We start from the raw sequence: 14,585 nt of genomic DNA on the forward strand, positions 1-14,585 counted from the left end.
ATTAATTATTTATGTAACCCAAATAAAACCTCACGGCCATTTTATTCCATTACTATCGTGTCTGTGTGTATTTATTCGGGAATGGGTTTTATGGGGACATGCCAAGAGTGTGCAAAGCAGTCATCAAAGCAAAAGGTGGCTACTTTGAAGAACCTAGAATATAAGACACAATTTCAGTTGTTTCACACTTTTTTGTTAAAGGGAACTTGTCACCCCCAAAATGGCTGGTGAGGTAAGCTCACCGGCATCAGGGGCTTATCTACAGCATTCTGTAATGCTGTAGATAAGCCCCCGATGTATCCTGAAAGAGGAGAAAAAGACGTTAGATTATACTCACCCAGGGGCGGTCCCGGTGCGGTCCGGTCGGATGGGCGTCTCCGGTCCGGCGCCTCCCATCTTCATTCCATGACGTCCTCTTCGGGTCTTTACGCCGTGGCTCCGGCGCAGGCGTACTTTGTCTGCTCTGTTCAGGGCAAAGTACTGCAGTGCGCAGGCACCGGGCCTCTCTGACCTTTCCGGCGCCTGTGCACTGCAGTACTTTGCTCTGCCCTCAACAGGGAAGACAAAGTACGCCTGCGCCGGAGCCGCAGCTTGAAGACAAGAAGAGGACGTCATGGAATGAAGATGGGAGGCGCCGGAGCGGACCGGAGACACCCATCTGACCGGACCGCACCGGGACCGCCCCTGGGTGAGTATAATCTAACATCTTTTTCTCCTCTTTCAGGTGACATTGGGGGCTTATCTACAGCATTCCAGGATGCTGTAGATAAGCCCCTGATGCCGGTGGGCTTACCTCACCAGCCATTTTGGGGGTGACAGGTTCCCTTTAATTCCACATGTGTTAAAGGGCCACTGTCACCCCCCCCCCCCAGCCGTTATAAATTAAAAGAGCCACCTTGTGCAGCAGTAATGCTGCAGTCTAATAAGGTGGCTCTTTTAGTTTTTGATTCATTTATTACCTCAAAAAAGCGTTTTAAAAATTGGCCACACATACCAGATATTATACCTGGAGGCGGTCCGAAGCGTCCTGTATGAATCCCCCAACTGCCGTCACTCATCTCTTCAGGGCCGATGGTACCCGCCCCCTGAGCGCTGTTATCTTCTGAAATCCGGCGCCTGCGCTGTGCGTGCCTGCCTGGGGCCTGCGCAGTGCTCATTGTCAGTGCGGCCACACTGTTGCTGAAGCCCCCGCCCCGCACTGTTATTCATTATGCACAGTGCGGGGCTGGGGTTCCTGGGCATGTGCACTGCGCTGTTTAGACGCTCCCCAGCTCCGACGCTCCCCCGCCTTCCCAGGAACCCCAGCCCCGCACTGTGCATAATGAATAACAGTGCGGGGCGGGGGATTCAGTAACAGGGTGGCCGCACTGACAATGAACACTGCGCAGGCCCCAGGCAGGCACGCACAGCGCAGGCGCCGGATTTCAGAAGATAACAGCGCTCAGGGGGCGGGGACCATCGCCCCTGAAGAGATGAGTGACGGCAGTTGGGGGATTCATACAGGACGCTTCGGACCGCCTCCCGGTACAATATCTGGTATTTGTGGCCAATTTTTAAAACGCTTTTTTGAGGTAATAAATGAATGAAAACTAAAAGAGTCACCTTGTTAGACTGCAGCATTACTGCTGCACAAGGTGGCTCTTTTAGTTTATAACGGCTGGGGGGGGGGGGGGTGACAGTGGCCCTTTAATTCATAGTTTTGATGCCTTCAGTGTGAATTTACACTTTTCATAGTCATGAAAATACAGAAAAATCTTTAAATGAGAAGGTGTGTCCAAACTCTTGCTCTGTACTGTATATGTATAGACTCTAGTTAGCCACGGTTGCCAGGCCATATGGCTTTCCCGCAGAGCATTAGCCAGGGCAGCACACTGACTCTGCAGCCACCCCCTTACCAGTGTACCCAGGTGCCAGCATTGCAGTTTAGTTTGGGGCTGCAGGCAGCAGTCTGGGGTCAGCACGGACAATGCTGTACCTAGGGCCTGCCAAAGGGTAGCTTTCTTACTCAGGTGGAATTCTGGAATGGTTTTCTGTAGATTATACAGTAATATAATATGTCTGTCAGGGAGGGGGGGGGATAACGTTATGACTCTTGGAAAAAGGATAACAATGAAACTGGCTTCATAAGTGGTAAGGGTTAATGAAGCCATAAAATCCCTACAAGTAAGAAGGTACTGCCCGGTGCGGGCGCCATACACGGAGCTCGGTGCCGGGCGGCAGGGACCTTTTCTCCAGCAGTGACAGTGCTGCCGATCACGGCGCTAGCAGTCAGCCGCAGCACGAGCCAGTAACGTGCCTCTCCCTTGTTGCCGTGGTCACGGGGACGCTTCCGAGTGCCGCCCTGGCTCCGCCCCCAGGTCCCCAGCACAGGAAGGAGGCGGTCCGAGCCCCGGGATTGGACGGTATTCCCGCACCGCTACGGGCAGGAGCAGCTGTCACGGGGTTTGCGGGGGAAACAGGAAGCGGAGCGATGGCGGCTGACCTGGTGATCGGCTGGAGCATCTTCGGGCTGGTGCTGCTGGTAGGCGCTGGTGCAGGAGTGGGGGGACTGTGTGGCATCAGGGGGCGTACGGTGCCCGCCCATCCAGGAAGTCCATAGTGCAGCCTGTGCCCGGGGGCACACAAGCCGCACACATCCACGTGCTGCTGGTTCCATCTGATGGCACGCAGTGTAGCTGTGCTAGGGCGACCACCCGATCCCTGGGAGATGGGCACTGGGGAGTACTGCAGTGTATGGGGCTGCTGTCTGCAGACTTCCAGTGTGCTTGTATGGAGGATCCTCGCTGTACACTGTGCCAGGGGGCGACATGGGGTTAGTAGGGTGCCTTGTGGGACCAGGGATGGCCTCAGGCTGCCTGTGACCTGCAGTGTGGGGGAAGTTGCCCATGTGCAGCGGTGACTGGTCCATGTAGGGTCCGCTGCGCACCGCCCAGAGCCCGGTCCTTCGGTTGTGTTGTCCGCAGCGCCGTGTGCTCCAGTATAAGCCGTGGACCCGACCACTGCAGGAGCCATCTGATTCCCACAGACCCTCAGTCCGGGTGATACATCGCTGGTGTGCTTGGGTTAGTAGTGGTAGAAAGAAAAACTGACCGGCTGCTCCAAACACAATAACCCCAGTGTGAACAGGTGCGAGCAGTCCGCGTAGCCAAGAAAACACAGCTGCCATCTGAAACACTCTCGTAATGTGCAAACATTGAAAGTATGAAACTGGAACCACATTACTTTATAGAAACTAGGTTAAAAATGAAGGTACTTGGCACACAAATTGGCCAATTCAGGAGCCCATCAGCCACAGCAGGGCATACCGTATTATGGGGTCTGAGCACTCAGACTGCACGCTGATCTGCTATGTGCCTGTTTGATGAGACCCCTAAAAAATAAAATTAGGTTTGTAAATTTCTCTGAAAAAGAGAAAAATTGCTCCTAATTTTAGGCCAAATGAAGACATCCAGGCATCGCACTTGGAGCGCAGACTGCACGGGCCGCAGGGCTCCTGACCCACACGTGGTCGTTTCATATATAAGTCAGAAGGCTACTCCGACTGACATACAGCTGGCTGGATGCCTGAATCACAATGAATACATCCCTTCTCCATGGCTGCTTTTAGACTAGAGCTTTGCTCTCTTGTTTGAGCTGTGTAGTTCTTGGGGATTGGGAGGGTTCAACGCTCGATAGGGGTCTCAGAAACTGGACCCTGATCAATCTGCCTGGAATCAAGAGCAGTAAAGTACATGTGATATACAATTAGATTTTCCAATATTTCAACATTTTCATAAAATCTCAGATATTTTTATAGATGAGTGTAACACAAAACCTAAATGTGCTAGTACTGTAAAATACAATGTGTCACAAAAAAACAACTCAATCACTGGGAAATGTAGAATAACTCCTACAGATGTCAAACTTGAAAAACGTTGCTTGGTCATGAAGACCAAAACTGTCACTAATGGGTTAACCTCTTCTCAATGTTGGACCTACTGGTATGTTTAGTGTCGGGTATAACGAAGACGTAGGAACTGAGCCTACAGCATGCCCAGGAGAGGCTGTTTTACACAGTGAGCAGATCTGACCTCCACCTGCTGCTTCTAACCTCTGAAATCACATTGCTGTAGAATGGGGGCCATGATGTTTCTCCTTACCAAACCCTCCCTGTGTGTGACGCTGATGAGTTGCCATATCTGTGGGCGGGCTGAAGGCCCTAGCATCTGTCTTGGCGGTGGCCTTGTGAAGACCAGCATTTTTCTCTATACTCCCATAGTAGATTCAAGATTCAAAGAAGCTTTATTGGCAGGACCAAATACACATCAGTTTTGCCAAAGCAAGTGTATAGAGGCAATAGGGATAGGGACTGTGGGGATGTTGGGTAGGAGCTGTAGGGGAGGTGGATTGGGGCAGATCCAGGGTGGGGGCTATAGTCCATGGCATCATAGTTCTCTTTCTCGCAGTCTATGACATTCGCTCACATACCGCGCTGCTATCTCCACTGCTCTCTCTTCTTCTCCCAGCAGGATATATGTCTTCTCTTCCTCCTTCATGGTGATGAAGTCCGGGAAGAGATGTGAGAGTCTCCTGAAGTGAGTGTCCTTCACTGCTGAGTATTTGGAGCAGTGTAGCAGGAAGTGGGTTTCGTCCTCTATGGCCTCCTCATCACAGTGTTGGCACAGTCTTTCCTCCCTGGGCTTGTAGTTCTGCCTGTGTCGGCCACATTCGATGGCCAGACTGTGGGCACTGAGTCTATATCGGCTCAGGATCTTGCGATCTCTGGGGTGCGGGAGTTTCTCCAGATATGGGGCCAGTCTGTATTCTCTCTGTAGACTCCGGTACGTGTTCAGTTTCTGTGAGTTGTTGATATCATTCTTCCAGTCACTGACATACCTCACCTGACATCTTCCTGATTCCGGCTTTTGTCAGGTTGTTATGATTGGTGTTCTGGTCCGGTTGGGTTTGGCTTGGCTGTACCGAGGGTTCTGGTTTTTCTGTTTCACCTACATGTATCAGGGCTTTATGGTGATGGGAGCTTGGATTGCTCCTATGCAGGTGAGCCCGGAATGACAGCGCCCTCTTTAGAACTGTTAGGTGCAGAGGGAATCTGCCCAGCTCGGCCTGACAAGCACTGTTGGAGGTGCTCCGATGGACCTGGAGAAGGTGCAATATTTCAGTTGGACTGGAATCCCACCTTGACCAGTCTGGGTAGGTGTGAGGACCCCAGACTTCGCTGCCATACAGGAGGATTGGGGCGATGATGGAGTCGAAGATTTTTAGCCAGACCCTCAGTGGTGGCTTCAGATGGTAGTTTCCTTTGGATGGCATAGAGGGTTTTGCAGGCCTTGTCTTTCAGGGTCTCTATGGCTTGTTTGAAGCTCCCTGACCGGTGAATCTCTAGGCCCAGGTAGGTATATTTGTCAGTTCCTGTGAGGTCGCAGTTGTTGAGGACAAATGTTGGGTGCTGGTCTGATCTTCTCTTTCTCCTCTGGAACAGCATGGTGTTGGTTTTCTTTAGGTTGACCGGTAGAGCCCAGGTGGTGCTGAATTTCTCTAGGATTTTCAGGTTGTCCTGGAGGCCTTTCTCGGTTGGTGACAGCAGCAGCAGGTCATCTGCATACAGCAGGAATTTCACCTGCGTGTCGTGGAGGGTGAGACCTGGTGCTGAGGAGGATTCCAAGGCGGTAGCCAGCTCGTTGATGTAAATGTTGAAGAGTGTTGGACTTGGGCTGCAGCCTTGTCTGACCCCACGGCTCTGCTGGAAATAAGCCGTTCTTCTGCCGTTCACACTCACGCTGCAGCGGTTCTCAGTGTAGGAGCTTTTGATGACATCGTAGGTCTTTCCTCCTATTCCGCTCTCCAGCAGTTTCAGGAATAAGCCCGGGTGCCACACTGAATCAAAGGCCATTTATCTGACAATGGCAGGTTCAAGTCTCCCAAGGGGTCTAAAAAATTTTTTTTTATGTAAAAATTGTAAGAATCTACCTCCTTCTACAATATAAAAATCTTGTAGAGCTGCGCCTGGAAATGTACGATGAATGAACGAGTATGGTAACAGCTGTAAAGACAGAAAAAATACCCCCAAATAATGGTAAATTCTTTCATTAGGCTATATGGACAGAGCAATAAAAAAAAATAGATAAGGTCCTGGTAAGAAGGGGAGAAAAAAAACAGAAGCACAGTAAAATAACATGCCCAGTCATAAATGTGTTAAAATAGAAATGCAAAGCACCAGGAATGTACAGAAGAATGACAGGCATGGGGTAAAGGAGGACATTGTAAGTGTGTGCTTGCCTGGTGACCGGAGGAGCAACAGAATTGTGTTACTCTGAAATTGGTCAAAACTTCCAAACTCTGGTGCTCCGGAAAGCCGACTGTAGGGCAAAGAATGCTATCTGCAAGGAATCTGGGAACCATAAACGTAGTCCCAGTCTGAGGACGGTGTGAAATAGACTGGTTACAGCAGCGTGTACCAGGCCCATTGCTGTAGTTTTGATAAAATCACTATTTGATCTTCTGCAGCTCTGCTAGTCTTCTCAATTCTGAGCTCAGTCTGGCGCTGCCTCCAACATCGAATGACCAGGTTCTGTCTGCATTGTGCAGAGAATGAATAAAACCCCAAACAGATCCTTGTGAATTGTGTGTTCACCATTGAAATGAATTGAAGACATATTAGAGTATTTGAACCAGTTGATCATGTGATTTTTGGAGTAGAACATGCTGGAAAATCCAAATAAAAAATCCATGATGAACATACTGACTCACACAGATTTTTTTTTTTTTTCTCCCTTGATTTTAGAGAAGATTTGCTTCAAAATTCACATCATTAGAAGTGACTTTAAAATGTCGATTTTTGAAGCAATTCCACCTGAACATCCATGTAAAGCAAAGCTCCATAGGTAACACTCAGTCACCTAGTGCTGGAATCGGGGTCTTTTTCCTCGTCCTATTTTATGCTGCTTTCATATGTGTTAGCTCAGTGTTTCCCAAACCCCGTCCTCATGGCCCCCAACACATCATGTCTCCTGGATCACCTTAGTATTGCATATCTCCATATGAAAATCCATGAACACATGCCCTAAGTGAAAATAACATGAATGAGGACATATAAGGTTGTGCGGTTGGCCTTAGTTTAACACATACACCAGGAGACGCTCCCATCATTTGTCCTCATTTTTCAATTGTCTAAAAAAACAAACAAACCTGTCTTTGTTGTCTGTAGCAACCAATCACAGTGCAGATTTTATTTCATAAGCTGCTCTGGTAAAATGAGAATTGTGCTTTGATTGGTTGCTGTAACAATTAGTTTTCCTTTTAGAGACTTTTTGCTAAGTCTTCACATTAGTGTGCTTGTTTGGAGAGTTTTCAGCTTGAACGCGGCGTAAAATGGGATCCGACTATGGCCTGAGATCTAGGATATGAGCAAATAACTATTTAATAAAGTAGAAATAAAAGTAGAAATACTAAGTTAGAATTGGGTTTATTGCTAGAGTACGTGTAAAAGCAGAACAAATGACAGAGGAAGCTAATGGTCTTTATTTCGTTAACTGTTGTGATTTTTAAATTGAGATTTCAGGCATCTGGTAATGTATCTTTAGTGATTTCAGTAATTATATTGCGTGTTGTAAAATGCAATTTATTTTGTCATAAGCTTCTATTCATCTTGTTTGGTACTGATGCGGCCATTTACAATGCTGTAATTATCATTGCTTATGATTTAAAAATATTGAGGTTGTACATTTAGTTTCAGCATTGTGTGAAACTGAACAACTATAAAAGCCAAATTGTATTTTAGCTTCCATTAAAGTCAACATAGCTTACGAGTTTTGTAGGGAAAGTTGCAAGTGTGTCGACTACACCTTTTATCTATATATAATACATACTGTATATATCATGTTTATTATAAATTACCACAGTGCTACTATGTGTAGCACAAATCACGGTGTTCTATGAATGCCAGACAGAAGCTGGCATTCACAGGAGTATGATCATGACGGGCACAGTGGTCTTCAGTAGACCCTGGATGTCAAAGCCACCTATCTGCACCCTGTGATCGAGTCAGGGGATTGCCGAAGGGTGGTTAGAATAGCACTCCCCCTGGAATGCACACTGTAAATGCCACTGTCAGAGAATGACATCAGCTCCACTTACTGCTGCCAGAGCCAGATGATGGCTGAATGACCCGGCTCCTGAGCCCCCTCCAATCCTCCGCTGCCTATTAGTTGGTCGTTAAGGAGTAATTCTATTTAATCTTTATTTCATAAATCAATAATTCACATGAAAAGACTAAACGTTGTAATATCAGGGAAATCTTTATTTTTTTTCCCTGGATGGTGAAAAAACGCTGCAAATACGCAGGTTGACTTTTATTGCAGCGTACTTGCTGCTGAAAAGTCAAGGACAGCCGGATGTGATGTCACACTCGGCTCTGCTACATCTAGATGGCAGGCTGCATGATGTATCCATGCAGCCTGTCACCCAGCAGAGCGGACCCGATCCCCATTCACTTGAATGGGGGTCCGACATTAGTGTTTGACACGCTGTCATATGCATTACAGCGCTGCAAACACTGCTTCTGATCGGTGGGGAAATCATCCCCGCTGGTCAGAGAGCCGCGGCTCCCACGTTGTCAAAAGACAGTGTGAGCGCTCAGCTGTGATCGGAGGTATAAACTTCACCTCCAATCACTGGTGTCAGCTGATGGGACAACCGCTCCCATCATCTGACACCTACAGCCGCTAATTACAGTGAGAGCAGGAGCGGCGGATGGGAGTTTTCATCTGCCGCTCCTGCGCTATTAATAAATAATTAAAATAAAAAAAAAAGCGGCGTGGGTTCCCCCCTATTTTTGATAACCAGCCAGACAAAACTCACAGCTGGGGCCTGCAAACCCCAGCTGTGAGCTTCAGCAAGGCTAGTTATCAAGAATAGAGAGGTCCTCATGCTTTTTTTTTTCAATTATTTAAATAAATAATATAAAAAATGTTGTGGGGTCCCCCCCTATTTTTGATAACCAGCCTTGCTAAAGCTCACAGCTGGGGACTGGTATTCTCAGGCTGGTAAGGGGCCATTGATATAGGGCCTCCCCCAGCCTAAAATTAGCAGCCCGCAGCTGCCCAGAAAAGACTCATCTATTAGATGCGCCAATTCTGGCACTTTCCCCGGCTCTTCCCACTTGCCCTGTAGCAGTGGCAAGCGGGGTAATGAGGGGTTAATGTTGCCTGCGCTCCTCCTGTACAAAGATGGCGGTGGTCAGAGAATCATTCGGCTGATCCCGGCGGCAGCGTGTTCGCGACGATTTTCCGCTGGTGGTACCGCGCAAAAGGCTGCGTACGGTGTGTGTGTGTGGTGCGTACGGTGTATACAGTGTGTGTGTGGGGGTGTGTGTTGCGTATACAGTGTGTGTGGTGCGACGGTGTTCCACTGGTGGTACCGCGCAAGAGGCTGGTAGCACCAGCAGTTTCCATATTGAGACACCGTCACTTGGGTGTCCCAGTATGGCGGTCGGTGAACTTCCTCAGCTTGGAATTCTGGGGTCTGGACACATCTGGATGGAACAGGATGTGAAGACATTACAAGGTAAGTATATATTAAGATGGCAGCGCATTACACAAGCCTAAGGTGCTTGTTAAAGGGTTTTTCTGGCCTAATGGGCAGCACGGTTAGCACAGCAGCCTTGCAGCGCTGGAGTCCTGGGTTCAAACCCCACCAAGGACAACATCTTCAAAGAGTTTGTATGTTCTCTCCGTGTTTGCGTGGGTTTCCCCCGGGTACTCCGGTTTCCTCCCACATTCCAAAGACATACTGATAGGGAATTTAGATTGTGAGCCCCAACGGGGACAGTGATGATAATGTGTGCAAACTGTAAAGCGCTGCGGAATATGTTAGCGCTATATAAAAATAAAGATTATTATTATTAAGGCGAAAAGTCCGGGTGCCTGTGCAAGTGTGCAGTCATGTGACCGCAAGTAAGCGATTTGCTTAGTTTGTCACGTGCCAGCTATACTCTCCTCCACTTCTCAGCCCCAAAAAACCCTTTACAGTTCGACACAAGCTGAGCTAATGATGATTTATTTTTATTTCAGGGGATTTTGGCTTTTTGTTGGGTTTACATCCGAAAATATCAGAGCTGTCAGGAGAGTGAAGCGGTGTCCACCATCACAGCAATATTTTCCCTGGCTATTGCTCTCATCACGTCTGCACTTTTACCTGTGGACATTTTTCTGGTGTCTTTTATGAAGAATGAAAATGGCACATTTAAGGTAATTGTGTAATGAGCTATTCTGTATATTACACCTGTGTAGCAGATGATCCATTAAAGGGAACCTGTCATCTGCTTCAAGATGTCAAAAGCAGGGCAGCTGTGGTGGTTTCAGAGAACCTATAGTTTAACCCCTTAATGACAGCCAATACGTCTTTTAACTGACCTGAGATATTAGAGAATATTCTCCCCATACAGGTGACAATCCCGCAGCTGTTGGCTGTCCACTATAGCTGACAACTTGCTGCTTCAGCCACGATCAGGGTTTGCACAGTCCATATCAGTTTAACCCCTTAGATGCTGCAGTCAATAGTGACTACATCATATAAATGGTTAACAGAGTGTGGGGTCTTCCTCTTTATCCCAATTGGTGCCCTGAGATCATGGTTTTGTGGTTCTGATGTTTGCCATGGCAATTCATGACCAAATAGCGGCCTTAGAGTCTGACGGCTGTTGTAACCTGTTCAGAAGTTAGAGGCATTTAGGTGGGAAAAATACACATTTACATTTCTGTCATGCCACTTTGCATTAATTCCTGAAAATCACCTGAAGGGTTAATAAACTACCTGACTGCAGTTTTCAATATGTCAGGGGGTGCAGTTTTTAAAATTTAATAACTTTTGGGGGTTTCCCAATATATGTGACCCCTAAAGTCACTTCAAACATGGATAGGTCCCTAAAAAAATACAATTTGTAAATTTGCTTGCAAAAAATTAAAAATTACTGTTACATTTTCAAACCTCATAAAATGCTAACAAAATAAAATAACATTTTACAAATGGTGCTGATGCAAAGCAGACATGTGGGAAATGTTATTTATTAATGGTTTGCTGTGGTATGACTATCTGGATTAAAGGGAGAATCATTCAAAGTTTGAAAATGGCTAATTTTTTTAACATTTTTCTCAAATTGCTGATATTTTTTTATAAATAAAACTAAACATATCGACCTAAATTTACAATTATCATAAAGTATAATGTGTCACGAAAAAACAATCTCAGAATCACTGGGATTTGTTGTAGCGTTCCAGAGTAATTAACACATAAAGTGACACTGGTCAGATTTCAAAAATTTTGCTACGTCACTAAGGGGTTAAACCTTCACAACCTTGGACATATAGGTACGTCTCCCTGCCTTTGATGCAGGCTCTGTTGCTAAGCCCATATCTTTCCCTGCACATGACAGCTGATATGATCTGCTGTCATGTGCCTCTAACAGCCGCGGGTGGATTTGTGATCCACCAGCGACTGTTAAAGGGAACCTGTCACCCCCCCCTCAGGTGTTTGTAACCAAAAGAGCCACCTCGTGCAGCACTAATGCTGCATTCTGACAAGTTGGCTCTTTTAGTTATGCTCCCTGCACACGCTGAAATAAATGCTTATAAAATGTGCCCCCTCATACCGTGAAATCGTCCCTGGGGCGGGTCTTTCCCCCCCTAATCAGACGCAGCACAGCCGTCACCCCGGGCCTGTGCGTGCCGGGCGCCGCATCCTCTTACTTCATTAGCGTCCCTGGCGCCTGCGCTGTAAGTTCGAAGGGCAGCACAACTGCGCATGCCCGGAAAAAAATACTTAGGCTAAGTGCACACGTTGCAGAATTGCCGCGGAAATTTCCACGGCAATTCTGCAACTCCTGCCGCGGGTATATCGCATGCGGAATTGACATGCATATTCCTGCTAAAAACTAGCATTTTGCAAGCATAATTAACTTGCAGAATGCTAGCGTTTTACAAGCGATCTGTAGCATCGCTTGGAAAACTGATTGACAGGTTGGTCACACTTGTCAAACATAGTGTTTGACAAGTGTGATCAACATTTTACTATTGATGCAGCCTATGCAGCATCAATAGTAAAAGATAGAATGTTAAAAATAATAAAAAAAAAATAATAAAAAAAAAAAATAATGGTTATACTCACCTTCCGAAGGCAGCAATTATATGGTGCCCAGTCTGTGGAGGAAAGTCTCCTCTCCTCCACCCTGGGTGCCAACCGCACATGATCTGCTTACTTCCCGCATTGTGGGCATAGCCCCATGCGGGAAGTAAGCAGATCAATGCATTCCTAGGTGTGCGGAATCCCCGCGATTCCGCAAATTTAATGAACATGCTGCATTTTTTTCTGGAATGCGATTCCGCTCAGGAAAACAACGTAGCATGTGCACAAAAAATGCAGATTGCATTCTATTAAATATAATGCTTAATGTGAGCTTTTTTTCCACGGTTTTATAGCGTTTTTATAGCGAAAAAACGGGAAAAAAACGCAAAAAATCTGCTACATGTGCACACAGCCTAACAGTGCAGGCGCCGGGAATGCTAATGAAGTAAGAGGAGGCGGCGCGCCCAGGCCCAGAGTTATTAGTTATTAGTTTGTAAATTAGCTTTAATGACATAGAAAATTACAGTATGTAAAAGCTGATGATGAAAATGCATTGCGTACAGATTGCATATGCATGTCATACGGATGGTAAGTGATGGAAAAGTGCACACTCGCATGACATACTGACACTGTCTCTTTCCTCATGTGCAGGACCTTAGGTATCCATGGTTGCGACCACTGATATAATGACACTTAGCTAGTTGCTAGTGGTCATAGCCATGGATACCTAATGTCCTGCAATGCCTGCACATGAGTAAAGAGACATAACGAATCAGAATAACTATACTACATTTCTAATTGGATCTATTTGCTAATATTATTTATTAATAGTAAACAATAATAATATTATTATTCCTACTACATATTGGGATAGGATCTTGGAGATGGGACTACCCCTTTAAATCCTTTTTGCCACCTCTAATGGAGCACCGGGATAATATGAAGTTATTTCCTATACCAATGATGGCAAACCTTTTTAGAGCCCAAGTGCCCAAGCTCCACTTATTTATGGCAATCTGCTAACACGGCAATTTAACCTGAATACTGAGGTTTTAGTTTAGATTAAAACAACTTGTGCAGAACGCAGGAAGGGGCTGCTGAGAGCAGTCACAGAGCGGAGCAGGGGAACCAGACTACAGATGTAAAGGAATATGCTCCCCCATTCCATGCATATGCTTCCCCGTCCTTGTGGTATATGCACCCCAAGTCCATTGATATGCTCCCCCTATTCTAGTTTATTCTCCTCCATTCCATGCATATGATCCCCGATCCTTGTATATGCTGCCCGTCCTTTTGTTATATGTTCCCCTATTCCTTACATATTTCCCCCATCCTTGTATATGCGCCCCCATTGCTTGTACATGTGCCCCCATCCTGGTATATGTCCCCCATCCTGTTATATGTCCCCCATCCTGCCGACGCCACTGTTGTTCAGTGCACAGAGAAAACCCCACAATAAACACTCCAACTTGCCTTCCTTCAGTGTCCAAGCGAGGGGTGCCCATGATGTCACTGCCATGTGCCCAGTCACGTTTACTGTGACGTTAGCTGCTGGCTTTTAATTGGCCAGCAGCATGTATTGCTGGCCACGGATCTGGCCATCTTGTGCTCTGCAATACACTTCAGCTGGATGTGTGTCCGAGGATGCAGATCCAGCTGAAGTAGTGGCTGGGGTTGCCTGTCCAAAGGGCAGGCTCTGGGTGTCATGGGGTCACCACCACTGTCCTATACAATGAGCGCCCTGTAATCACTTCCAAGCATTTTGATTGACAGCGTGCACTGACGACTCCGTGTGTGCAGTGTTGGGAAGTCGTTATAGTGCGCTCACTGTGTAGTGAACAGAGACTGTAACCGCTCCCTGCACCGTCTCGGTGACTGGAAACGAGTGGCAACAAGGAGGCTATAAGTTCATTTTTTTTATCTCGTTAGTCCGTGGTCCAGCAAGGTAGCCAGTCATGATCTTCACACTCTTTTCCTTGAGATTAACCACATATCTGAAGGTAAATTGCATTTTAGGACATGACCGGTTCCCTTTAAGAAAGTTTATGCTGAACAGACTAAAAGTAAACTAGAGAAAAAGCATAAAAAAAGTCATGTATACGAATGAAAAAGAAGCCGGGTGTTCTGCCGGATGAGTACGTAGCCAATGTCGGTGCATTGTAACATTCCCTCCACACTGCAGCACTCTTATGGACTCTTTTTTTTCCAGGGTTTCCGCACTTTTGGGTGATTGTCTTTAATCTGTACTTATAGGCTTTAGTTGCTCAGTATTTGCCTCTACTTTTAGAAAGACTTTCCTTTTGGAATAGCTTAAAGGTCATACCATTCTGTACTTAATGAACCAAAATAGCTTTCCGTGGCCTGGTTTGGCCTGTCTCTCCTGGTAATGTTTTGTGCCACTTAATAGGGAATACAATAAGTGTTCCCCATCTGCATAAAACAGACTGTGGTCAACAACCAAACTCCTT

The 14,585-nt window shown here is 46.6% G+C and overlaps 1 protein-coding gene across 1 annotated transcript in view; it reads left to right on the top strand.

The window, feature by feature from the left end:
- The first annotated feature begins 2,364 nt into the window (after window positions 1-2,364).
- Window positions 2,365-14,585, top strand: part of LMBRD1 (LMBR1 domain containing 1) — a 310,836-nt gene continuing 298,615 nt past the window's right edge. Inside the window, exons 1-2 of the mRNA XM_077289961.1 lie at window positions 2,365-2,521; window positions 10,068-10,244. Of these exons, the coding sequence (XP_077146076.1) occupies window positions 2,471-2,521; window positions 10,068-10,244 (228 nt within the window). The 5' untranslated portion in view covers window positions 2,365-2,470. The remainder of the gene's footprint in view (window positions 2,522-10,067; window positions 10,245-14,585) is intronic.

Source organism: Ranitomeya variabilis, chromosome 2 (genome assembly GCF_051348905.1).
Source record: "Ranitomeya variabilis isolate aRanVar5 chromosome 2, aRanVar5.hap1, whole genome shotgun sequence".
NCBI classification, from domain to species: Eukaryota; Metazoa; Chordata; class Amphibia; order Anura; family Dendrobatidae; genus Ranitomeya; species Ranitomeya variabilis.